The sequence below is a fragment of the Streptopelia decaocto genome (assembly GCF_964273445.1).
Source record: "Streptopelia decaocto genome assembly, chromosome: 11".
Classification (NCBI taxonomy): domain Eukaryota; kingdom Metazoa; phylum Chordata; class Aves; order Columbiformes; family Columbidae; genus Streptopelia; species Streptopelia decaocto.
In genome coordinates, this window is record NC_138666.1 from 19,558,826 (window position 1) to 19,586,337 (window position 27,512).

Here is a 27,512-nt window from a genome sequence, read left to right on the forward strand (position 1 = left end):
AATTTAACCTTACTGTTTTGGGGGGTTTTTAAGGTTTTACGGTTGTTGGGGTGTTTATGATGTTTGTGGCTTGACTTTGGTATATGAAACCATGTTCAATGTGGATTTTGATTCACTGTTGTTTATAGTTAGACAAGGTTTTTCTTTATGGAGTTTAGTTTTGTGCTTTAAATACTCAATCCCTGTATTAGGCTCAGGTTTTAATTTACTGTATATTGAAAATGTGGCTACATCTGCTTAAAGGCAAATGTTGTTGGCAAACTTAGTTTAACACAAGAAGTTTGTTAAAAGAACAAAAGCTAGAAGCTTCTCCTCACCTGTTTAAGCTGTGACACTGGGGAGGAAAGAAGCCTTAATTTTTGCAGGAGAAACAAAATGCTAAAGCCACAAAAGGACTTGGACACTGAGTTGCTTCCAAACTCCTGTTTCCGGTGTTTCACTTAGAGGTGCGTTCTTCTAAGCCCCTGTGTGTCATAAATGGTAAAGGTACTTAACTGTACTGCATGATGAGGACTTTCAGGTCCATGAAGATTTAAGGACACATCTAAAAAATGCTGCAGTCTCAAGAGTCAGCACGTTGGTAGGTAGATTGCACTGAAACCCCAGTGAGCTCTGTAATACTTCATAGACCTTGTGTCACCTTGTCGTGATGTATTTCATCTGGTAGATGGTCTGAAAAGATGCCTCATGAATTATGCTCCACACAAAGTGATAGAAAGACCAAGTAGTAATAGTTACATACAATCTACCTATAGCCAGTAATTCCATAGTTGAATCAGAACCTTTGTGTCATTTGAAGTACCTGAATTTGTTTTTCTACTTTTACATAGATCTAACTGTCCTAAATACAGTGCAAGAGCGTTAACGAATGAGTTTGTAATTTAAAATGTCTGATGGGGAGAGATGTCAGCATTTGATGTGGCAGTATTTTGAATGGAAGGTTCTGAAAAGAGGGCTTTTTAAGCACACAATGTCATGGAAGGACTCAGAACTTGTCTGCCAAAGGCGAGGAATCATCTTTGGTAGCCCAGAAAAGAGTGAGTATGTCCTAAAGAGGGACGTTTGACACTCATCTCCGAGTTTGCAAGGAAAAATCAAGGTGCTATTAAAATTAACTACATTTGCAGCATGTAACTTACTTGCTTAAGTTTCAATCTTTCTCAGTTTATTTTATAATGAAAATTGAGTTATTAACTGTAACAGATAATGGTGTGGAATTTATTATTTTGCACAACGTGACATCAGGTAGAGTTAGCCCAACATCGTTATGTTTAGCTACTGGCCATCAGCTCTAGATCTTTGTATAATAGTAGAAAAACTGTATTCCCAGGCATTCCAACTAGTTTCTAATCACATGGTAGGCTGGTCAAAATAAGCGTATTTTTTGTGCAAAACAAGCAGCATACAGCTGGCTAATAGTACTCTGCTACAACATGTCTTACATTGGTTACAAGGAAAATTCTAGTCGAATGCACTTAAAGTGGAATTGGGAACAAGGGAAGGCTTTGCATGTGCTGTAGCTGAGTTCATGTGTATGCAATGAATTACCCAGGTAATTAATGTTGCTTCCTACAATGAATGGCTTTAAAAGAGGTACAAGAAAATTGCTTGGGCTTAAACACTGTAAGTATGTAATTGCAGAAAATGTTATAAATTGTCTTGGTGTCTGCTGTTTCTATAATGTAAGTTATGTCTTGTGCTGTAACTGAATTTTGTTGCTCCAGGGTTTTTTGGAAGTGAGACAGCCCATCTTAATAGGTTTTTGGTAAACAATATTTAAAAGGAAAACATGAACATGCTCTTAATGTCACAAAGCTAAAGCAAATACCTGTTGTATTTTACTTCTGCACACACTTAAATTGCTGGGCATTTCAGTTTGATTCTTCATTTTCTACTGTAAGCTTGTCTAATTGGAACTCGTTACGCCACGTTATTCCTCTTTCAAGTGGATGGAAGTTTCTGTCATGGTTACAGTTCTCCATGCAGATGGGCATCCAGTGATACTGGTGAATACATCACAAATATGCAGTAGCTCACCTACTTTATGTGCACTTTCTGGGTGTTTTGTGCTCCCAAGAACTCATCATCTCCTGCTGTAAAGTCTCACAGATTTTTTCAATTAAATTAAGTTTACTTTGGACCAACTTCTATGCAGCTTTTCATTAATGAGTTGAACAGTGGAACAGTATGCTTACAAACTTGCAGGTGATTTCAAAGTGGAAAGAGTTACAGTTCTCAGTGGACAGTTTCATAATTTGAACTGATCTCATTAAATTGCAGTACGGTCTCAAATTAACAAACTGAAATTAATCTGAACTCTCAAGTCTCCTTTAAGAAAGGAAAAACTAAGTGCCCAAATTCAGCATGGGGAAGAAATGGTTAACAGTATTGCAAAAAAGATTGTGTACAGTCATTTAGAAATTCCCTGTGAAACTTTGTTCTATGGATGGAACAAAAACACCCTGGGGTTCTAGATTTATGCTGTACTGTAATTGCAGCAAAGTGTGAACTGTCCACTTGTTTCAGATTTAGAATGGATTATTTTTTCTCTGTATCATCTGGTGTATTCAGCGGCCCCTTTAGTCCTGTGATATTATGATCAATATATAGAAGCTGTTTGGTATTTGATAGATTATTCATCATGAGAACAATTGTGAAAAACAATTCTCCATGGATCAGTTGATGATGGGACAAGGAACAAGTTGGTTTTACCCAGATAATACAAGTTTTAGCAAAGATGTCAAAGTGCATGGCTAATAAAACATACATGTAGATTACAGATCTCCTTAGGCAGAGTCTTGTTTGCTAAGAATGGGTTTGACAATCCCCTGCGGGGAACGGTCTGACATGGGGCTGGTTCTCTGGTCCCCATGTCTTTGCAGCACTGTCCCACAGGTGGGCTGGAGTTTGGATCAGGAACAGGAGGTATCGGTATCTCCATGTGATTTTGATTCGTATTCCCTCACATGTCCCATTGCGTGATCCCTCCTGTGTGTCCTCAGACTGAATCAAAGGCTAATGGTGCATCCAAAGAGCTCAGTGCTGGTTTGGACTACTCTATCACTTTCAGTGGGATGTTATCAGGCATAATAATTCTGCAGTCTCACCTTATGGCTCATTCTTCACAGTCAACAAGTAAGGAGTAAGTATTATGCTGTTCTTCTAACAGCTGAAGACACTGATGCAGAGAAATTGAGTCTACTTTTTGAAGATCCCAAGCCTCTTTGCAGGAAACATATACAATTATAGTCCCAAAGACCTGCTCAAATTCAAGTATCTACCTTTTTTTCATATGTGCTCTTAAAAGCTGGGTCCAGGTGACTATCAGACAGGTAGTCAGACTGCAGGTAGCCTTAGTGTACTTAAGCATCTGGTTCACCTTTTCAGGTAATTTTATAGCTCTGTTTTGTTACTGAGATGTTTTCTGACTAGGAAAATGTCTTCTCATAGGTTTTGAAACTGCGAAGTCTCTTGCGCTGCATGGGGCGCACGTTATCCTGGCCTGCAGAAACACGGCACGAGGCAGCGAGGCTGTGCAGCGCGTTCTTGGGGAGTGGGTAAGTGAATGTGTATGGTGTCCAACACTAAGCGGTGTTTTTCAAGATCTGTAGAGTGTTTGTGCAGTACAAGCAGTTAAACAGATATTACATTGCCATGCTAGAATCTGAAGAAGAATTTTGTAATTTTAATTTTTGTGATATTTTAGTATTTCGTAATGTTCTGTTCAGTCACTGGCATATCAGTGATGGAGATTTATCATTTCACGTGACTGTATTGGACTGCAGTGCTTGATATTACACATGGATGCTTTGTAAGGGCAAAAATGTTTGAACCACTGAGGCATGTTTCATAGTTCATAGAACAGGACATTTCCAGAACCAAAGTGTATCACTAACTGAAGGAGAACATACACATGTGGATATTAGATGCTGTTTTGCCCATAGTTTTCATACGGTGAGAGATTCCAGAGGATCATTCCTACATTTTTTGAAGCCAAGCATGTTTCCCTCCTGGTCCATCAGTCTGTCTCAGTGCTTTTTGCTTCCTATTTGTTCCCTCTTTCTTTCATTTGTCTTCCAATTTGTCAAGCAGCCTTCAGTACTATTATCTTGTTTCTCTTTGACTCATAACTTCCTCCCTCTTCCTTCCCCATTCCCATTTTGTTATGTTGTTGTTGTGTTTTTTTGGGTTTTTTATTTATTTGTTTGGTTTGTTGTTGTTTTGTTTGGTTTTTTTTTCTCTTTAAGGCCCTTATCAAAATTTAGTGTTGTTACTGTATTCGTCCCCCAATCACTTGCTGGTAGGGATTGCAGGGCGGTTTTGTCTGAGCTTGCTGTCACTGCTGACTCCCAGGAGATCATCACTTGACACAACCCTATAAACTTTACTTGAATAATAAACTGCAGGCTCAGATTCTCGGAATTTTCTTTCTTTCTTTCCTGATAAAATTAGTGATGAGTATTTGAGCTGTATTTCCCAAGCTCTGAAGATATTTCAACTGTTCTCAGATGATACTGGAGAGCTCTCAGTAGTATTAATATTTACACATAAGTCATCTACAGAGGATTATACTATTTATTAGTGCAAACCAAACAGTGCTTATTTAGAAGTAAGTCTTTCTAAATAAGTGATGTTTATAATATTGCTGATTTTTTTTTTGTAACCACAAGTTTATTCAAGCAGCAGTCTTTGGTCTTAGGCCTTTCCTCTGGCCCAGATGGTGGTAATGATTTACAGTAAAGGACTGGGAGGGAGAAATCTCTTCCTTTTCCCTTCAATACTTAACATTAAAGCTCTTTTAAAACATGTATTTATTTATTATTTTCTCCTCAGTAGCATGGTATTCCAAGATAATTCCAACAGGGGCAAGCATGGCTATCCATTCTCTTTCAAGAGAACTGGGTTTGGTTATATTCAGTCCTTTGAATTTAGTAGTCCAACTAAATACAGCTATAGAGATGGGTTTTTATGTAACTAAAATAAGGCAGTTTGAGTACCTTTTATTTTAAAAATATCCCATTAACTCCTTAATTCTAAGCGTACTGAGCACTTTGAAGGCAATGGGAATTCAGGAGTCCTTGTCTTAATACCTACATTATCTCACCAAAAGTTAATGAATTGTTAATTGAATGAAGATCAGTGAAGGTTGAATTACTTCAGAAACACTGCATTTATTTACTAAGTTTTCAAATTTTAATTGTTCAGAAAAGAATCTCATCGGTAAACTGGGTAGCTGGAAAACCTTCAATGCATCTTTGTAATGGCTTTGTTGTTGTTTATTGAGAGGGACTAATTAACTTTGATTATTGCACTAATATTATGGCACTTTGACAGTCCCTCAGATTTATGACTCTGGGAAAATAAACAAATGAAATGCAGGTGCTGGAGCAGAAAGAATAAGTTATTACTGAACTTTAATTACTTGGAGTGTGTAACCAGGAGAGAATTAGTTGATGAATTACAAGATGCTGAAAATTTACATCAAATTGTAAGCAATGTTGAGGAAAACAAACACAGAAACCTGCTCCAAAGTCAGTTACTGAAAACAAAGAGACAAAGATTAATTTGATTGATACTAATATTAAAATATTGATGAAAAAGTTTTATTTCTAGCTTAGAGGTTAAGTGAAAAGTCTTGCCTAAAATTTAAGGCTTCAAGAAAAATGTTAACGATGCCTATGGATGGTGCGGACAAATTCTCAAGATGTAGCTGCAAATATCCTGCTATAAAGAACTTTAAAGTATCCACAGTATTTTGTCTCCCTTGTTCCAAGGGAAAGGAACATTATTGAAAGGAAATCCGTTTACTTCTCAGTTTGGAACCATTTTTAAGCTAAATAGAGCTGTTTAGGATGCAGCCTTACAAAGCTTCATGTTCACGTTACTCAGGTCGTATTTTGGCAGCACTGGTGCTACCAACTTGTTTTCTGTGTTCTTGTAAGTTTTTGAGACAGTCTCCGAGCTGCACTATAAATATCGTATTCTTTCAATATTTAACGTGGTGGCAGTTTGGTAAATAATTGCCTGTTCTTCGGCCGAATGTCCGAACTCCATTTTCTTCTGATTTGCATGAGCTATACTTTTATAACTAAAAATATCCCTGCCGTATTGAGTTCTAGTGTGTTTATGTGTCACAAGTGTAGTCTGTTGGCAGTAAAATTGGTGTATTCCCAAAATCAGTGTGCATCCTATGCTGCTTTTCTCTGGGATGGTGTGCCTTAGTTCTTGAGGTTCAAATGTCTGACAGAATATTTCCTTTCTCATTCTTTTTGTTGTCTGATGCAAAAGAGACTTCTGCTTAATTTGCAGGAAGATAATTAAAAATTAAGTTGTTATTATTTCAAGTTTTGATCAAGTTACGTAACTGATGGTCTGTCTTATTGAAAGCCTGAAATTCACATTCAAAAAAAGTAATTCTTAAAAATCCAAAGCCAGCCGCCAAACCACACCACCACCAACAAACCCAAATCAAACCTACTGTAATGCGGCAGTAAAAATAAAGCGCAGCATATGTAACAGTACTTAGGGAAACCATCCAGCTCGTGCCCTTAGCGAGGCTCTTTGCAGCATCCTTGTCCGGAATGGTGTAAAGTGAGTGTCTGCAGCAAAACAGCTGCTCTTTGGGCTTGTTGGGCTTGTAAATGAAGTTGTTAGGCAAAAGAAGGGTTGGTCTGATTTTAGTGAAAGCTGAAAAATAAGTTCATAGGGAGAAAATGGGACGGCTAAATGGCTTGGAAAAAAACGCAACTGTTAAGACTTTGAGAAAACAGGGAATAATGGGAGTAAATAAGATCTTTCAGATTAGCTGCCGTTAGGTTTAAAAAACCAAATTCCAGCTGATCTTAATTGGCTGTTGGAGATAAATCTAGAAACCCTTGTTTTTCACAAACAGCTCTAAAGAGCTGTTTTATAGAGTTTGAGCCATTTGAGTAGGGATTAGCCATATAAGCTTGCTAATTACTGTAGATAAGTGACATTTGTTTGTGACCTGCACTATTCCAGTTGTTTTCTTTCTAAACTATAGCAGAATTTTGCTAATACTGCAAAGAGAGGGTAATTGCCTTACGTAAAGCGTTGTGACAGGTTTTAATGTGACTGGTCTAGCTAATCTGTCAAATAGAAATTTATAGAGAGGTATAACTGATTATATTGGTATAATCTAAAGTTTTATATCCATACATGTGTATATATAGAGAGAAAAGAGAAAGCAGTAAAAGCAGCAGATAAAAAGAGATCAGTATGGCTTAACGCTCGATATCTTGAAAATGAATGTTGTTCACGCACGATGACATTCGATATCAATTTAAAGCTGTTTGATAATTTCTTGCTCAGAAAAGAGGAAATTAGAATTCTAGAGTTATGATTCATTTTAATCAGAAAGAAATTGTCAAACATAAATCTCTCCCTGAGTAGTGAAAAGGCCTGAAAGCAGCCAAGAAAAAATATCAATACTTTGCAAAGGAGGAATGATTGTTCCAATTCGTGGCTTAATTGACTTTAAGGCTTAATGAAAAACACTACAGTGCTGTTTGTACACATAGTCGCTCTGACGAGCATTGAGATCTATGCTCCAGGAAGAGAAGCTAGGTAATTTATTTTACATTATTATTGATATAATTTTGTAATTGAGTCTGAGCAGAATGTTTGGATAAGACTGCGCAGCTCCAGATGTTAGCGGTGTTCTCAAGAAAATTCTTGAGAATATGAATGAAGAAAATATCCCATAAATCACAGCTTTCCTTGCCAAGAAGCTCTCGTTTATTTATTCCTGTCAAACAGTCTTGGAAGTAGATGTTAAAAGATAAATTGTAAGTTTAATGTTAAATAAAAAGTACAATGTTTGATTTGTAATTATTCCTCTGTGTTAAGCCTATGGCTACATCAGATTAATCTGTAAAAAGAGAATTTGGGTTTCCTTTACATCTAGAAACTTACAAGGTAGAGACGTGACAAGAGAAGAGAGAATCGCTATGAAGAAAAACAACAAAATAAATGTCTCCTTGCTGTATTCCTTTCCCCAAAGTATTCCCCCCCTAAGGAGTGCTTTATATTCTTGCTGATTAAGTAACCGAATGAAATTAAAACCTCTTTGTATTCCAATTGTGGTCTTGCAAAGCGCAGAAAGGCAAGAAGCACATTGGCCACATTTACAGGAATGCAGGCAACAGTTTCCATGGGTCAAGTTGGTGTATTTCCCCCTCCCCGGTGTCCCCCTCCCCGGTGTCCCCCTCCCCGGTGTCCCGTGCCCGGTCCGTCCCGGCTCCGCCGGTGTCCTGGTTTTACCATTTCTTTGCGTGCATGTGTGGAATACAGAATAGCTTTGTACAATATTCTTCTGTCTTAGTCTCTTGATACTAATGGATGCGCCTCTTGATATAGAAGACAAAATCTCCTATCTATTTCTATGTTACTTTTGTGAGATTTTTCTGTAAATCGGTCAGGCTGTTAGTACAGGATTTCCATACCAAGACTATGTAAGATTACATTAGAACCAGCACAATAAGTTGTTCTTGGAATTAACTTACGTGAATGACTAGTGGCAGAATTTCATTTATGGAACAAAATGAAGCATGTGGGGTGGCCGTACGGATGTATAAATACTGAATGAAGACTCAGCCTGTTAGCATAGAATGAAAGAGTTTCAAAGTGCTGATAAACAAAAGCTCTTAAAAAGTAATCTCTTCAAAACAGAAAGTATTTCAGAATATCATACTGGTGGAGCACGTGCATTTCTGTGAAAATATTATTTCAAAGATTGCGTTATTTTGTAATAAAGAATTGTATTGCTTCAAAGCATGATATTCTAAAACTATATATTATTGGCCTACGTGGCATCGCTGTGTAATACACAGTTATAAAAGCCTGCGAAGTATAGACATATTTCATCTTTCAGTGCTCTGAATAGAGACTTTGCTGAGGAATTGAGATAAAAGTACTTATCCAGACCTCGCTATGGGGAAAAGGCCTTGCAGGAGGAGGCAGTATCTTTTATTAAGCTAACTCGTAATGCAATAAAGAAAATTCTCTGTCAACTTCTCTCACTTGCAGCTACAGACACTCAAAATAAAGAATTGTAGCCGCCGCTGAGTATAATGCTTTGTTTTTTATTTTTAAGGGTGTGATCTGGATGTTTCTGAAGTGAAGGGATCTTTTAATTAATTGCAATTGCAATGGAAAAGGAGCTCATGTTACTAGCGGTATAAACTTCAACCGGTACTGGTGCTGGTTGAGAACAGTGTGGAAGTACCACCAGACTTTGGCTGTAATGTTTAAGAATTCCATATGTTCTGTGAATAAGCTGCTCAGCTGAGAGGCCTGAGGAGGGTGATCTGTGCTGCAAAGTATTTTCCAGATGTAGATGCAATTGTTAAAGAATGGTAGACATAGTTTTTGAGCAGTAGCAGCATGCATATGCAGCCTGAAGGAAAACAAAGCGTCCTGCAGTCTGCTAATACGCTCTGTTACTATAAGAAGCTGGAGAGCAGTGGCTTTTGTATTTTGAAGTCTTCTGGCGTTTCTTTCAGTTTCTAGGCTTGTATATTGGGACAGCAACTATCCATGTGGACACAGCTCAGCCTGGCAGAGCTATTGATCTTGTTATCAGTGAGGAATCTGTGATCTTCAGGTTCTTCTGCCAGATTCATCTCTAAAAGCAGCTACAAATCAGTGAATGCAGCCACTGACAAGAGCAAGGAGGCTTTTTAGCGTTTGGAGAAGAAAAGAAATCCCACTCAAAGTTAAAAACATTAAACAGTTTAACCAACATTTACATGGGTTAATTGTTGAGATCTATTTTTTTTTTGTACACTATAAACATATGGCATGAATTTTCTCTCATTACAGATGCTGAGAAAAGGGAAAGGCAAATATTTATATTACATTCATGTTTTACAGTAAAAACACTGTTCAGTTTGTTTATACAGTTCCACTGTTACAGTTTTTATGGTTAGTAATGAAACCACTGTAAAACAGAGTCTGAATTATATAGCAGATGTGATAAGCCCCTGACTTTCAGAGTTGGGCATCCTTCTGAATACTGATATAACTTAGTTAGAGAGTTGATATACTGGCTACAGGTGAACCGTTCCATACCTACATCTTCACCGGTAGTTACCTCTGCACTCTTACTGTATTAAGATAGAGTTTTATTATCCAGATAAATACACCGATATGCTAAACTAAAGGTATCTATGAAATACAAAGCCAGTCAGTGTGATTGAGTGCAGGAGGCTTTAAAGGATTTGAAGGGCATTTTCCAAGCATTTGGGACCTTATATAGCCCATATATCCAGTAAACAGAGAGAAATTCAAAATGTTTAATTAATTTGATGTGTATTTTATTTCTTAATATGGTTCTTGAAAATGTTTTTATTGTGCTTCCAGTTGCTGGCTGGCATTCAAAATAAAGTGAATGCTGAAGTGACGGTAGATAAAAAGGAAAATACTTCTTAAAAATGTGGCTATATTTTAGCTTTCATCTACTTGAAAAGGACTACAGATATATCAAGTCAGTATTTGATTTTTGTTATACTGCGCTCAGTGGTACAGAATTTTGGTTACTGGATCATTAATATTAATTCTTTATATGTATGTGACAATTTATGGGAAAAGTATGTGGCAAGAATAGCTTAGGTCACTGCCCAAGGCATTTCAGTTCTGGACTCTGCAGAGATTTACTTTACACGCACTACCCCGCACAGTCACATAGACTTCCATTGTAGTCAGGGCAAGCAAAGGGTTTAGTACCAAGTGTTCTCGGAACTCAGTTCTTATTTACTAAATTCAGATTAAGGAAATAGAGATAAACATTTGGTAGTGTTTTCAATTTTGTTGTTACACTTCTGGTTTATGTTGTTGGCATGTCTTTAAGCAGAGAATACTTTTTAATATAAGTAATAAATGCAGGAGAAAGTTTAGTTAAGACCATCAAGGTGGGGAGGGATTTGAAGGGGTTTAGCGCTGTGGAATTTTGTTCAGAATGGCCAGAGTTCGACAACCGCGGTGGAACAGAACCAGAGTGGGTTTTGTTTTTGAAACAAACAAAAAACCAACCAACAACGACAAAAAAGAACAGAACCAGCAAACCTAACCAGTCCATTCAGAAAGAATTTTTTGCAATGTTTTGGTCACTTTATCTGCTTTTGGTTTTGTGCCTTGTAGAAGAGACTCATTGTTCCTGAGAATATGCTTGAATGAGGTGGTGAATAAATGGTCTGGGAATGTACGGTTTACCCCGTGTTCTGTATTTAATTTCGGATTTCTAGTCTGGATTGGAATTTTGTGTTAATGTAGAAATTCATAACGCTGTAGAGAGCTGATAGAAACCAACAGAGCACTCTCATAGCTATGAGATTTCAAAGTTTCTAACATCATGTATTTCCCATGATTGCCTTCAGTAAAGACCAAGTTGACTTCTGAGTTGACTAAATTACTTCAGCGCTCATACTTCTGTTCAGCTTCCAACATCTGCTACATATATATATATACACAGAATAATTATAAAATGTACTTTGAAAGAAATCACAGTATCTTACTATTTCTTATTTTTTTTTCTTCCAGCCTGCAGAATTTTATACGTACAAATGTTAAGGTGATCTTTTTGGTGAACTGTTTCTTTATCACAGCCCTGGTGTTCCTAATTTGGAAATATGACTTACAAAATCCCTACCATGTGTAGAGCTTTCTACTAATACTACTTGAACGTGGTATGAGTTTAACACAAAATTAAGACACCTCCCCAAGCAGAAACAAGAATAAGCCCTCTAAAACTGCACTTCATGCTTAGCCTTCAATCGAGTGGCACTAGGAAATACCATTTGCTCAGCAATATTAAAAACCTGTCTGTCGATGTCTACCTTCGAAAAAGCGTAGCTTTTGTATGTTGAGTTTAGTTTCTAGGGTGCAGAGGAGTTTGCTTTTCACTGCTGCTTTCTATATACTAGCGTAACTTTGCTTTGATCTTTTTCTGAACCTTTCTCAGAATGTGTTTTCTAGAACTATTTAGTGTTGTTGACATTGAAAACTCATTTACCATGGTCCAGGCATTCTTACATAGACTGGATTCTGCTGTCACTGGATTTCTGGCTCTCAGTTCTGGGAGAGGGGGAATTCAAGGGTCTGGTTATCGTTTCTTTTAAACCATCTTCACAATTAATCTGATTGTAACATAAGCTTGTAATATATTCCATTAATGAAGAAGACAAGCTTAGCTTATGGTAAATACAGTACTAAGTGTTTATAGTGCATTTCATATTTTACATGATTCCCTTTATAATTCTGCTTATCTTTTCATTCTAATTCCCTAAAGGCAGCATAAAAAACCCCCTAAAGAGAGTAATTACCGCTCTATTCCTTAACCAAGGCTCCTTTTGCAAAAAGAAATCTGAGCTGCTTTTTAAAGAAGGCAGTTTTAAATAAAAATGCAAATAAGCTGCTTTGTAACCACATTAATTACCCACCTAGCCTCTTATTACCCTGTTTGTGTTGTTTGCAAACGCTCTTTCCGGCGGTGTGGAAATGCGGGGGAAGGCTGGCGGGGCTGGGTTGTGCTGTGGAACCAATTAGAGGGAGCGCGGTGTGGAGCGGGGCTCCCGGGAGCCGCCGGCCCGGCCGCGGCAGCCCCGGCCGTAGCGCCGCTGCCCCGCACCGCCCGGTAATTGCATTACTGCTCCTCTTCTGCCTCGGCAATGAGCTGCGCTCTCTGCATTTTAAAACGGAGCAGGCGGCGTTGTGTCTTGCTAATGATTTAATATGGACTGCGATCATTTTTTATGGTGATATCCGGCGGGTCGTTTTTGTCCCCGCCTTGGTTCTTTGCTTTAATTTTAGAAGAAGGAAACAACTAATGCGTATGTTCCAGGCCTCACAGGTTTCCATGTAATTGATTTTTCACAGTAGAAAACCAGCTTTATTAGTTTGTTTTGTTATCAGAAGTGAACAGGATGGGGTATCTGCTATTTGTAAACAGTGTGTTAGCTGGCAATAATGGAATGGTCGTAGGTTTTTCAACACTTCAAAGAAACTGCATGCTTCATAGTAAAATGTGCTCTTATTCTTCACCTGAAATGTGCACTTGTTGCTAACCTAGTATGTGTTGTGTTCTTTGCTTGGTTTTCTGTGTCATGTATGATTGCGAAATGGGCCTTCACTCTGAAAATTGGTTAGAAATTAAAACTAAACCCAAGAGATGTGTGAGCATTCATGCTTTTGGAGTTATAAATATTTTCAGATGCCAGAGTTTAGTTTGCTGGATCACGTAGCCTGCAATGCGAAGAATGAATTCTTTGAGATGTGTTTGTTTTCTTAGGCTTGTAACCACTGTCACTATGTTAAATGAACCTTTTGAAGTAGAGGAACTTCTCTTGGTTGAGCTTAGAATGGAGGAGACAATGTAGAGAGATGATTTTCTTCCTGGTTCTGAAGCTGTGCTGCATCTACCTGCAGTGCTGTGGCACTATGATAATGTTTAAAGAATACTTGTTGATAAAGACAAAAATGTTGAGGTCTGTATCAGTTCTAATTTAACACTGACTGTAGTAGAGTAGGAAAAGAGCAACTCCAGCTTTGTGTAGTACAACTCTATGTAATTGTTATGCATTGAAGAAAAAGGATGCTCATTGCTGCATCACTAACAGCTTTGTATAGTGACAAGAGACTAGTGTGAGGGTGTCCAAAGCAGCACTGGCTTGGTTCATGATCCACAGTAGTTTATAAAACTGAAGATAATTACCCCGCTTATACGACTACAGAGCAGCATAACGACATAAAACAACCATAGGTGGAGTTCAGCAGGAGCACATGTATAGGAAGTAGACTTACCAAGCAGAGTGCTCAAAAGGTACTATTTTGTTTGCTTGTCAGTGATATTTCTAAACTTTTTATTTAATATAAAGCCAAAGCATCACATTTTTTTGCCTAATTTGCTGTCTTTTGTAATTTTTCCTCATCCTTAAGTTCCCTTTTATCCTGATAATTATCCTTGGAGGGGCTGAATTGAGGACAGAATGCTACTAGACTTTGCATGATCCCATGGACTTCTCTTTAATACCCTGTTACTTTATCTTTTGTCTCACTTTGTGATAGTCAGTGCTAGCTGTGAGAAATTGCGCTGCTTGCTTTCAGAATCTCCGTTGTAGTCATGCCTGATGAGAACTGTTGTTTATCGTGTGTCCAAGGAGAAAGCGGTTCAAAACGGTCACGGTTCTTTACGTAACGTCACAAACTCACAACTGAAACCTTTGGTTTGTCCCAGATATTCTTATTTTTGTATGAATAAGGTGATTTATTATCTGTTTATTTAATCTAGTTGGCTGAGGCATTAGGGCAAATAGACACGATTCCATTGTGCTGAAAATACGTATGATACTTAAGAAGATGCTGTAAACCTGAGGTAAATCAGTGTGCTGCTATTCAAAGTAACATGTATATATCTATCTATATCTATCTATATCTATCTATATCTATCTATATCTATCTATATCTATCTATATCTATCTATATCTATCTTAGTCATTAAAAAATCTGTTTCCAAAGCCCACTGAAAATACTAATTTTCTGTTGCCATGAAGAGTTTTGGGTCAGTCTTCTAAATACCTATATGCATGACAATTGTTTTTAAAGGGCAGAACTTTACTTATATGACTGCAGCCATTTGTCCACACTTAATTTGCAAATGGTATGGTACCTGCCATAGTTTGTATTATTTAATGTCGAACATGGCAAGGTGATTGTACTCTCCTGTGCTGCTTTCTTTTATTTGTTTTCCCCTTTAAACCTGGAGCTGTGTTACTGAGATTTATTAGAGCTGTGTTGAGGGAGTTCACACAAGATACAACTACCCTTTCATTATCAAGCGAGGTAATTTAAAATCTTTATTTTGCTCCTTTCTGGTTTATGTATGGGAAGAAAGCACTTCACGTGTGCGCTTTCCCAATTGTGCTGGAGGGGACGCGTGCATTACTGCTGGATGCAATTTGTCCTCTTAAAAATTCATTTGGATTTTTGCTTGTGACTTGCCGTGTGAGAACGCTGAACCAGAGTGAATGAGATACAACGCTGCCCCTCCAGTGAACAGGTGAACCTGTCTTTGTGTTTGCTAAGCAGCAACTCCTGTTCTGTTAGTTGTGCTCTGTTGGTGAGGGGATGCTCAGAGTAGAAACGTTACTTTGGAAATATGATTCTTGCACTAAACTGCTATAAACTTGCTCCAAAAAGAGATACTCAGCGCGTCGTTTTGCAGAAGCAGCTTCATTACTCAGCGCGTAAAAATAAACAACGGTGTGCTAAACTTTTTCTTTCCTGTATTTCATCTGAGGTCACTGTGATACAGCATTAACCTCAACTATAGACTTTGCTTATCCAATAGAAGTATTGAATTAGCACAGCAAAGGGGATGTTTGGGGTTGTGTTTGTCGGTTTGTTTTTGCTGGACACATGCAAAACAAGCATTGAACCACCTAAACAAATCTTGACTAGCTAATCCTAGCATATAAAGAATAAAGGAAAAATTAGCATCAATATGTAACTAAATACGTTTTGTTTTCATAAGTGTCAAAACTGGTTTTATTTTGAGTACAAAAACAAAGTAGGATGTCTTTACCTTAGGCTTGTAAAATACTTTGTAGATGCCTCTTTCAGGTCCTGTAATAATAAATATATATAGGTCCTTACTAATAAATATACAGTTGCCAGCTGTGTGATTTGTGCGGTAGTTCTGGTCTTTTGGTAATTCTAATTCTTATATGGGACATATTGTGATCAGACTGTAGTTTGGTTTTAAGAGAAATATTTTTACGTCTCCTAGGCCTTGAGTATTTGTTGGTTGTGATGACAAAGAGCTATTTGTACTTAAAGGTATTAAACATTTGAGGCGCTTTCAAAAGAGATCTTAGATGAGTTTTACACTATAGATTCTTGACAACAGAGTAGAATGGTGAAGTGTATCTGATCCAGCCTAGTTGTATTGGTAGACACTCTTTATGAAGATGCAATTAAATTCCTAATAAAAAAGCTTATAGTTTTGCCGAAAAGGAACTGAAGTAAGAGCATCTTGCTGACACAAGCTTTGTGCATGCTTGAAATGCTGTATCGTAGCAATAGACACTCCGAGTAGGGTGCAGCAGGTGCAGATCTGGTCTCAACAAAGAAATAAACACTCTTTTTGGTTTTAAAAGGGAACATAGAAATGACTTTGGTGCTTTCTGGAGGGTCTGATGTCCCAGGGAACCGAGGCAGCTCAGTCGCTGCGTCTGCCCGCCCGTGTCCAATAACATTTGGTCCCATAGAGCAGAAGCAAATTTTTAAGAAGGGTAAAGATCCTTAGGATAATCAGGTTCGTGTGAGTATTGACCTTTATGAAAGGGTAAGGATGCGATCAGTGAGCAGAACTGAAGGGACCTTGGGCCCTTAGACATCAGAGAAACCTTCAGAAAAGGTGGGAAACAAAGTACAGGACCCAGTTCAGGGAGAATTTCAGTCTGGACTCGTATTCTGTTGTGGTATGTGGGCTGTTCAGAGGTCTCACAGAATTGCTAATCTGCCATATAGAAGAACAACCTGAATGGTACCTGCAGTGTCAAAACAGGACCTCAGGAGAGCTGGAGTGTGGTGACCCGCTCTGGGCCAGGTGACACTTGTGCCTTGTGTGGTCAGGGAGCTTCACAATTTCACTCGGTTATACTATCTTGTGATTTTTCGGAACTGCTCATCAATGTAGTCGTGTTAAACATGTTATGGCTACAAACAAAGACATGAATGTATGTACTCGTTTCTAATTAATTTGTGTAATTATGTTTTATAATCTAGGTGTTTGCAAAGCAGAACATGGTACACCCCATTTACTGTCCGCTGTAGCTAATAAAAAGTAATAGAATGAAATAAATCTTGAAACTAACTTTAATTGTAAATATAGATTAGTTGTAAATTATATCTTTGTTATGTTTATTTTTAATTCTGCAGTGTTGCAGGTTTGTAGAGCATACCAATTAGTGTAGTTATTCAAAGTAATGATGAGTTAATTACTGTAAATGCTGAATGTTATTTCTATGACAATTTAAAATACAGTACTGAGATACTGTTTTAAAAATGCAGGACTAGAAATAGAGGCAAAAAGGAAAAGATTACAATAAGGAGACCAGTTAATCTTAAAGAGATTTTTTTTCAGTATTCAAAGTTATAATGTAGATAAGATGATTAAAAATACGCAAAGAAGAAAAAAGTGTAACAATTAAGAATAAAACCTCAGCAACCCAACTAATAGCATTATCAATGTGGACACAAGGGAGGTAAACCTATGTGTTTCACTATGCGTTAGTGTCTACATGGAGAAAAGGCAATTTGAGCGAATGAATCTGAAGCGGGTTACTGTTCTCGCTCAGCGGATCCTCTTGTTTGCCCCGCACCTCTTGCTCAGGCTGGTCAGCCTTGGCTTTGTGAATACTTTTAAAGAGTAGAAAATGCTTCCAGCTTAACGCAGAGTGTTGGAGCGTTTTCCTTTCTGATGAACGGCAGTAAATCCTACCATTTTGAAAGCCGTGTAGTATACCTATGAGAAATGAGCCGATTCACAATGTTTCCTTGAGCATGCACGCTGTAAGAGATATTAATAGCTTCCCTCAGCAGTGTCCCACTTAGAGTATCTTGGAAATGCAATATTTCATTCTGTCCTGGTTAAATTAACCTTACATTTTCCTGTGAAATGGCATGACTACCTAGAGAAAATTTGAAGGGTACTATATATGTTCACACTGCAGGGGGAAAAATGGTATCCAGGGTAGTGTTTACGCATTAAATATTTCCTTTTCAACCCAGAATTGGTTGCGTCACAGTTGAGCGCAGGTTTGGCAATGGGGAGTGGTGCCATGCGCTTCTCGCTCTGGTTGCCTTTTTAAATAACGAGAGAAATATTAAAAATTCTGGAGTCATTTCTGGTGCCGTTAGTGCTAAGTTGGATTTTTAAATGCAAAAGGCTTTCCTTTATAAATTGGCGGCAGCAAAGTGTGCGTCTGCTCCCTAAGAATGGTGCGGTAAGGGAAAAGTCCTTGGAGGAGCTTTTGGAGCCCTCCCGTGCATCAGCCATTCACAGCCCTGCAAGGCCGAGCAAAACAAGCACAGACCCGAAAGTCCCCGACACTCAGCTCTATCTGTTTGGTCCTGCTATGACAGAAATCATTACGAGTTTGATAGATTTATTTCTAAACACTTGCTTCAATATTTAAAGTACTTCTATTCCAGCATTCCTCATTTCGAGCTCAGCTGTGGATCAAGATGAAAGAAAAATTAAATTGTATATTGAAGAGCTGTTAATTGAACTGCGCTGCATTTAGCAAGGGAGCGTCAGCTTCAGGCAGTCAATACTACAGAGAATTTTTAATGTACTGTATCACTAGCTTGTCAGTTTGTATAGGAGAATGCGAACAGGCTGCTTCCACTGGCGAGAAAGCCCTGGAAACTTTTACCTCGTTGAGGAGAGAAAATGTTATTTTGCTTTGATATGTTGTGACAAAGTTGTTGATAAAACCAGGAGCAACATTTTTTAGGCGAATATTATTTGAGTATCTTTTTATTATTGATAAATTCTGATTGTTAAGTATTTATTCTTTAAATAAGTAAAGATTTTATATTGATTTTTTTTTAATTGGAGCAAAATACGTTCCACAGAATTCTCAAACTTGCGCAAATGTTACTTTGCAATTTGAGCAGCTCTGAAAGTCTCATTTAAAAATATTAGTTCTTGCCAGATATAATTCTAAAAAATGGCATATCAAAAAGCTTTAGAAAAATGTTATCTCTCTTTCCTAAGGCAGTGTTAATTTCTTTTGTAGTTAATCTTTTGTGCTGGAATTTAGTACATTTATAGTTAAAGATTCTTTTAACAGCTAAATTATTTAAGCACGTCTTCTGGGATAACATGCTCTGTTTGGTGTTAAGTATGAAATACTTTTTATTTCATTTTCTTCACTGATAAAAATGAAATAACTAGAGGCATTTGTAGAGCCAGAACAGATTTAGGGCCATGGCGTTAGATTAAAGATGTGCTATTCTAAGACACAGCTGCCGCGCTTCAGGATAAGATTCCTCTTACTTTTGGTGGTCCTTACAAGGCTTAAAGTCCAACTTCAGAAAACCATAGTGAGTTTGAAACTTGTGAACTATAGGTGTCAGTCTCCAGACATATGTGCCAGAAGTGTGGTAGGACTTGAGTAAACGGTAAACTTAAAGATGCTGTATGTTGTTGGTGCATTGTCTTCTCGTGGAGCGGAAAGATCTTCCTTGGAGGCTGGTTTAGTCTGGCCCGTCTTGGTCCCTCTGTGGCACCCGAGAAGACAGTCTTCACCAGTGTGAAAATGTGGATGGCTTAAATGACTTAATTTTCCCATCATACCGAAATCTCACCAAGACTGTGGAAGTCTTGTGACTCCAAAAACAAAATAGAAGAGTATAAGAAAATCCACTTTGCTCCATTAACCTGGGGTTCTATGGCCAAACTTTCTGCAGATGTGTCAGCCGTTTAGGAGGGTGAAAGGTATTCAAACAGATTCCATCCCATAGCTCCTGACCCTGATGTTGCTGAACTCAGTATGGTTGTTGCTTTTATGTTGTCAACTCAGTGTTGCATTTTTCAAGTTTGTTTGTTTCCCCTTTGAAAAGTCTTTGAATGTTTCTTACCATGTAGAAAATTGCCAGAAGGGACACTGGTATTTTGTCTTCCAGATTTCAGAATGTTAGGGTCTAGATCAAAGGTGTGTGTTTGATTTGAAGAGCATCCCGTAAATATTTGAACTTAGACTTCTGTGCTACTAACTTCTTTTTTTTTCAGAAGGATTACGATTATTGAAATACTGAACTTAAAAGCTGCGTAAGAAAAACCCTGTTTCATATTGAAGCTATAATTTTAATATCTAAAATGTTTTTATGCAATTCAAGTCAAAATCATCGTGCTGCCTGAATCTTATTTTGACTATTTCCTTGCAACAGTGATGTGCAGCAACCTATCCCGTGATTTTGCTGTCGTTGTCTGTGTGAGACAGTACTTGACAATGTGAATGTTAATACATCCAGTAACGTTCCAGAGCCCTTTGCCACTTGATAATCAGAGAATTGTATGAAACTCTGGTACATGCAATGAGAGGTCAGCTTGAAATCATGCAGACACAAACTAAAATTCTTCAATTTCAGCTTTACATAGGTAAATCTTGTATCTTCCGCATAGTGTGCAGTTGTCTGATACGAGGGCCTAATTCCAAGAACCATTGTAACAGAAATAGTGGGGGTTACGTGAATAAAACCATTAATGTAGTTGAAAAGTTACTTGGTTGACAAAAAAATGCGATTGAGATGGCCGGCAACATCAGGTCTCCAGCATGTGTCCGTCTTATTTTTGGAAAAGCTGCAACTTTCTGTTGACCTTCCTGAGAAGTTGGGTGATTTCCCTGTGTGGTTAAGGCTTCAAGAAGATGTGTGTGGTGGGTTAAGGCTACCACTTAATTTGTGCAAACTCCTAATCTCTAGGCAATCTGATTAAAACATCATATGTTCCATGTTTCTTTATGCACTGTGTAGCTGCATGAGGCAATATCTTTAAAATGTAAAAGCGCCTCCAAAATGCACAGTCTGATAACAACAACAAATCTAATCTAAAGTGACAACTGGGAGACTTTCCCAGACGTTTTTCTCTTTAATGTAACATGACTTTAAATTGATGCAGCCCCACAGTGATTGAAAAACTCTCAGAGCTTGTCTCCCATGATTACATTTCTGATCTGTACAACCTAATTTTTTAACTGGGTGAATCTCACTTTGCGAATGAGCAGTTTGTTTGTGTTTTAAGAGGGCGAGTTTCATTGATGCGAAAGCAATGGAACTGTAATACTGTGAAAAGTAATATTCCTGATAGCGATCCCGGTCAGCAACATGGACCTGTTCCTTATCTGAATGATGCAAAAGTCATCTGGCGGGTAAGGCCATGTATCGAATGCTGGTTTATACTTATCTAGTGAATTTAGTGTTAAATTAACACAGAATTAAGAGCACACAAACCTTAGGTGACCTTTCCTCCTCTGATAATACCATTGTTAAAGCATTTTAAATCTGCCTAAGATTCTTTATATCTTGAAAATGGGTTCATTTTATTTTGAGTTTGATTGAAATAGGATATCCGTTATATACTACCGTAAGCAAACACACACAAAAATCCCTACTAGGCTTCCTGAGAAACCTTATTGTGAAACAAGTAGCTTCACTTTGACCTAGTTGAGTTACTTCATCTGCTCAGTTGTGTAAACCCAGAGTCTGTAAGTCTTAAGAATTTTGTTACCAAAAAAGTAAAGTTTTGCTTGTAAGAATATAGTGAAAGCTTTGCTGTCTGGAGAATAAAAAAAACAGTCATCCCAAAAAATCAAAAAGAGAGTAAATATTTAATGTTCCATTGTATTTGATTTGAGAAATGAAGCAATTTAGTATTTAGTTGTCTTTTTTTTCCTCTGTGACTTTTGCTTTATTTAGGCATAGCGCGTTCTCTCCATATTGCTGGTTTGTTCAAGGACTGTTCTGGTATATGAAAAAGCTGGAGAATCACCATTGCGTTTCAAGTAGTTCAGCTGTGTCTTTGGAGTCTGATCCGAATCACGTCCAGCTCAGTTACTGTGTCTCTGGGTTGGACCTGGGAAGCCCTCTATGGAGTTGGAAGGGATTTCTTTTTCTTCAGGTGGTGAACAGCACTGTAATTACTTGCGATTTTTCTTTCATTCTCTTTCCATGCCAACTTCCAGAGAAGAGAAGTGGCTGGGGAATTTGAATAATTGTGATTTCCACTTTTATCGCCAAGTCCCACGGACTCGGAGGAGCAGCCTCGGCAGAGCTGTTTGCCGTGGCAAGTTGGTGCAGGTTCTTGTGCACAGACTTTCAGACTTTCTCCATCCCATCTCTCATCCTGTACTCAGCAGCCTATGGGGTTTGGATTTTAAGACCTAACCTAACCCATCTTTACCAAGGTGACTGTGGGTTTAGCTGGATGTGCCCTCCAGGATATTTTTAATTAGATATAAAGGAATGAATACATTACTTTAAATTATTTTGATGAAAGAATTCTTACACTGTCATTAACAATGAGTTAAATGAGCTAAAACTTCCCTCTAGTTCCCTGTCTTTTGATGAGGAAACAAAGCAGTTCTTTGCATGATTAAGATTTGTGGTATCACGCCTGAAATGAGAAGCTGTAATATATGCTTTATAATTTGTGTAGGTTTTTTAACTGCTGCATGACCACTCTGCTTCTTGTGACTATTTGTACAGCTGTCTTTGTCATGTTTTCCTTTGATTTCAGATGCCGACATCATAAGTTTACATCTATGTTTTTATTTTCCCTTTATTGCTAAGGATGCTGATTGATTCCTCGGGCCCCTCGAAGAGAGTTGGCCTTGAAAATTCCTGAGGCTCTTGAAAAACTCCAGATCTTGTTGCTTTTAGACTCATTAGACTGAGTATGAATTTTTGATAGTGATGGTTATACCATAACCAGGTGTCTGTAAACATGTGGAAAACTGGGGGGCAACGAGCTAATTCCTCCTGTCATTTGAAATGTGCCAGGAGATCAGAACGCTCATTTCCAGGAGCAGTTTGACAGTATTTTGCTGGCATTACAGCGTAACAGCAGCTTCAGGAATGTATACGGACAGCAGATAAAGACACAATCAAGGTTATTTACTCTTGGAGAAAGATGGTTATTCCAGTGAAAAGAAAGGAATTAAATGTTGTTGATAGAGCTCTTGGCCCAATATCGGAACGTATTCTGTAACAACAGCATGCTTTGCGTTGTTGACCTTTTCAATATTTCTGATTTCCCTTGTTACACAGCTCATTGTAGAGTTTAGGCCAAAGAGCTGCCCATGCCCAGAGTTGGGGACCAAAAATTACCAGGTAGTCTTTAATATCTTGAGGCCTTTAAAAAGAAAGGTGCCATCATTTGCCTTATGGATTTGGATTCATCTCCGTTTTAACCTCTGCCTTGCAACCATGAAAAATCATTAAACCTTGCAAGATTCGGAGTTTTCTCCGAAAAGTCGCAGATGCATTATTGCATCCATCATTTTTGTGAATGGGAATTGATTTCTGTATCTTAGAGCGCCGGACCCGTCGTGCGTCATTTTGAGTGGCTATTTTGGAGCACGTAGAGCAGAACAACCGAGGTGGTATATCTGGGATCAGTGGGTTGTTGACGTGGGATATTTTCCTCTTGGCTTTAACTTCAATCTCGAGCACAATAAAAGCCGGCATAATTGGCTAAACTGCGAGGCTGGGGATGGCAGGTTATTTGAAATATTGGGTAACGCACACTGTAACAGTAAAACCTTAGGAGTAGCAAAGGTGCATATTCTGCTAAATAAACTTCAGTAATTACTTTAGGGGGTTTTCCTCTGCAACACTGTAATTTTTCTAGTTTATATTCTTCACAGACTGCTGACCACAGTGACAGTTTTGCTGTTCTTGTATAAAATAACTCACACATGTGTGCACCTGGTCTTCATTATGTTACATTGCATATATGGTAATGGCAGAATGGGAAATTTTCTTCTCTGATTTCTGCTGATGACGCCTTGTTTCGGGTACAGCACTTCACACATACATTGTTCATTAAGTGTCAGTATCCATTAAGCAGCACTGACGGGTAAAAGGACTGTACAAAACATTCACATCATCTTCATAACAAGTAAGTATTTACTACAAAATGCTAAAAAAACCCCAAACAACCTTACTTTAATGTGTTTTTTTTTCCAACTGTCAACCATATGAACACTCTTGTTTTTACCTTTCTGAGACAAATATATTTGCAATGAAAAAGCATAAACAAACTCCACCATATGAACACTGTTGTTTTTACCTTACTGAGACAAATATATTTGCAATGAAAAAGCATAAACAAACTCACTCCAAGAAATACTTTGGAAAAGAGTATCCATCTGTATAAAGTACAGACTAAACAGAACAGCAGCAATGAAAAAGCCTCTCTTTAAAAAGTTAGTGTTGAGACCATAATGAGAAGTATGTTGACTAAAACCTGGCTTTGGCCAAGTTCAGTTCCATGGCGTAGTATACCAAAGCCAAATTTGGCCCACTTATCGTTGATTTTGTTTCTTTCTTGCAAGGGTTTTAGCTGGAAATGTGTGATTCTGAGAAGTTACTTGTGACCCTTCACTGTGTGTTTGTAGTGTAGGGGAGGCTGGCTGGTGGGTTGGAGGTGGCTGTGACATGGGCTGGGTTTGGGCTCTCTGTGGAACGCAGCCTCTTGCAGAGATGGTCCATCGCTTCATAGACTAAACTGTAGCTTCTAAAGAGTGGTAGGTTTATTATCTATTTCATGTGATGTGCTCGAGCTAGGATTTCTGAGTGTTACCACGAGATGTCACTATTTTGTAAGAAAAAAAGTCTATCCAATGGCATGAATCTCTGGAAAATAAATTATATAGCCCTAAAGGGTGAAAATGTAGGAATTTAAGGATTAGAATCCTTTAATGTCTTCAGTTGGAGCATGTGCAACTTAAATACACTCACAATGTGCTGGCATCACTATTTCCAGGTTTGTTGATGTTCTGGTTTTCCAAGTGGGAAGGACTGGAAGAAGTTTTAACTCTTTTATAGGTCAGCAATATTTGTGCTTGTAACACAGCAGCTGAGAGGGATGAGACTTTGTTGTAATCTTATTTGCAAAAATAGAGGATACCTAAATATCTGTGGCACGTTGCCTGGTGGGGAGTAAAGAACCGAAGTACCCATCAGTCACACACCCAACCGACCTGCAGCAATAGTGACATCCTGTGAGAAAGGTTCACAAATTTTGTGATGATATGGCTTCCTCATATGCATTTGTATTTTTCTCTCAAATTAAAGATAACACATAAGTTTTACTCTATCTTTAAATGGGATCCAATTTATTTAAATTCTACTCAACATTATTGTTTAAATTAAAAGCTATGAGGAAGAACTTGTGAACTCTACATAAAAATCTGCTTCTGAAAACAGCAGTAATGTCTGAGATGTCTGTATTTCAAGATACATATAGAATTATATGGTTATATTATAAGACTGCAACAGAAATTAAAGGAATTTGATGTTATTGGAGTGATGAGACTTTGGCTGCTGAGTAACCTATGTGCTTCTCACTAGTCCCTTAATCTTTATTAGCCTTTTTTTTTTTTAAAGCATGTGATGAAAGACTCTTTATCTGATAATTTTAAAAAGACAAGTATTTAGACTTTGTATTGTAATTCACTGTAAGTCTTCCAATAAGAAATACAAAACAGTGTCAGAGATTTTTTGGAACTATTTTTCCTGGTTAAAAAAATATAGATGGATGAAATTACAGCACTAATCCCATGTGAGAGGATTATTTGCACATCTATCTAAGGTTAGTACCTATTCTATGGTTATCACCATCCCTCATTGTGCTTGCTGAGAAAGGACTGGGTGATGATGCCTTGCAAGATTAACGTTGTGTTGGTAGTCATTAAACAGTGTGAATTGTTTCTAAATTATAATATTTGGTTGCACAAATAGCATCTAGAATTGAGTTGCAAGCAAGCATGATGGAACGTTTGGTAAGCAGAAGCACAGTAGATAACTATCCATAGGTAAACTGACACCTTTGTTGGCCAAAATTGTATTCATCCAGCACTAATGAAATGGTTAAAATAGAGATATCACTCTGTTTGAAGGCAAGTCAACTTACTGCTGAAATAATCACTGAAGGAAAACACCCCTTCTGTTTAAACCGAAGAACATGTGAAGACCATGTAGTCGGTGTGTCCTTCTGAACACCCCGCGGTGACGTGACAAAGTTAATTTAAAACAAACCAACATGTCAGTACCTTCACAGAGGTGAGTAGAGGATTCTTTGCACAAGCTTGTGAAGGGCTATAAAGGTGATTGGCAAGCTTAAATTAAATTTTGAGTATTTTTGTGTAATCACTGTTAATTTGGTTTCACAACCCATTCCTGGCAGATATCGGTGGGAACCAGATGGCAAAGTTGTGTTGACTGGAAGCAGATTTTCACGTGCTCTCTACAGAAACTCTCTATAATTGATTTGCTGGCAGATTAAGGGTTACTCATGAGATGTGTTCTGTTTTGCTTCTCTTTCTAGAACTGTACACTGTCTTGTGCAGCTGCACTTAGAGTTTTGAATCTGCAAACATAACGTCGGTTGCGGTGAGGATCTGTTTGTTAGTGTAAGAATACTTGAGAAAGATTTGAAAATTGAGAATAAGTAGCAGTAATAAGCCAAATCCTAAAGCTTCTGCACAGATTCATGAAACATTTTTATTGAATTTTCTGTTTGATAGTGTTTCACTCTCTGAAGACTTAGGCTTCTGTATTTTAACTGAATAAATGTGATCATTTGCATGGTGCAACTCTGATCTTCCTGTGCCTTTTCTCTGTTGTTGCTGTTGCTCTGGATTATTTTGGCAGAGTACTTTTTCTTTAATATATAAAACCAGCTCAAACTCATCTTATAAATCAAAGTTTTACTTGAATGGCTCTGCAGAAGGAAAGAGCAAAGCCTAAGCTTTCTGGACCTTGTGGCTGCTGAAGTTTACCTTGTTCCAAGAGCAATTAGATTAATGAAAGGAAATTTAATTAAAAAAAAGTTGTTAGACACCAGGGTACTAGTTCTGACTCTGAATGTCCTGAGCTTAAAACTTGTTAGAGAGTAGGAGAGTATCCCAAGGCAGTGTCATGTTCCTGTGTTCTTCCTTAGGCGTTAGAGAGTGAGAGCTCTGCTTCCGTGAATATGTGGGTATAGTCATTAATTATGTATGATGTATTTATTTTTGCCTCAGGATCTCTGTCATAGATTGTGCAGGCAGGATTTGAAGATTGGGACATGATGGCAGCCTGTGTCAAGGCAGACGTGGGAGGTTCGCATGGGTGCTCCTTCCACTTGAGCACACAACTTGTTCTTTATTGCAACCTGATTTTCTGCTTCCCTTATGAATTTAACCTGCAAAAGTGGTATTGAGAGAATTGGTTTTCTTTTGGAGAATCACAGAATGTTTTGAATTTGTTTCTGATTCAAAGTTTTAAGTTTTAATCACATTCAGTAGTATGTGGTTAACAGAAAAACCTTCTCAGAAAAATCTGGTTTCAAAACTTCTAAGATGATTGTGGGATTGTGTGGGGCAGAAAATATTCCTCCCATCTTGTTGGAAACCTATCAAATGTTCATTTAAAAATACACCAATCACTTTAAATAAGATTAGTGTTGAGCAGAAAATGTATAGGTCTATCTGTATAGTGTAGTAATGGATGTGCAGAGCTGTAACAAGTATGGGGCTGTGAAGAAGAAAGTATTTTTGAAAAAAGAAAAATACAAAGCCAAAAACTCTTCTCATCCTGTGAGTGCTATTCTGAGTCGGCTGCTTTTTGTGATGAGATACGTTGGTGTCTTCTGGAGTTAGAACGGGGGCTCAGTAATTGCTCTGGTTTCGGGGTGAAGGTCCGATAGCTGCCTGTGGCTGGTG

The 27,512-nt window shown here is 37.9% G+C and overlaps 1 protein-coding gene across 1 annotated transcript in view; it reads left to right on the forward strand.

The window, feature by feature from the left end:
• The window catches only part of WWOX (WW domain containing oxidoreductase), a 465,117-nt gene that overhangs the window by 14,861 nt on the left and 422,744 nt on the right, over positions 1–27,512 (forward strand). The window contains exon 5 of the mRNA XM_082063118.1: positions 3,451–3,557. Coding sequence (XP_081919244.1) covers positions 3,451–3,557 — 107 coding nt within the window. The remainder of the gene's footprint in view (positions 1–3,450; positions 3,558–27,512) is intronic.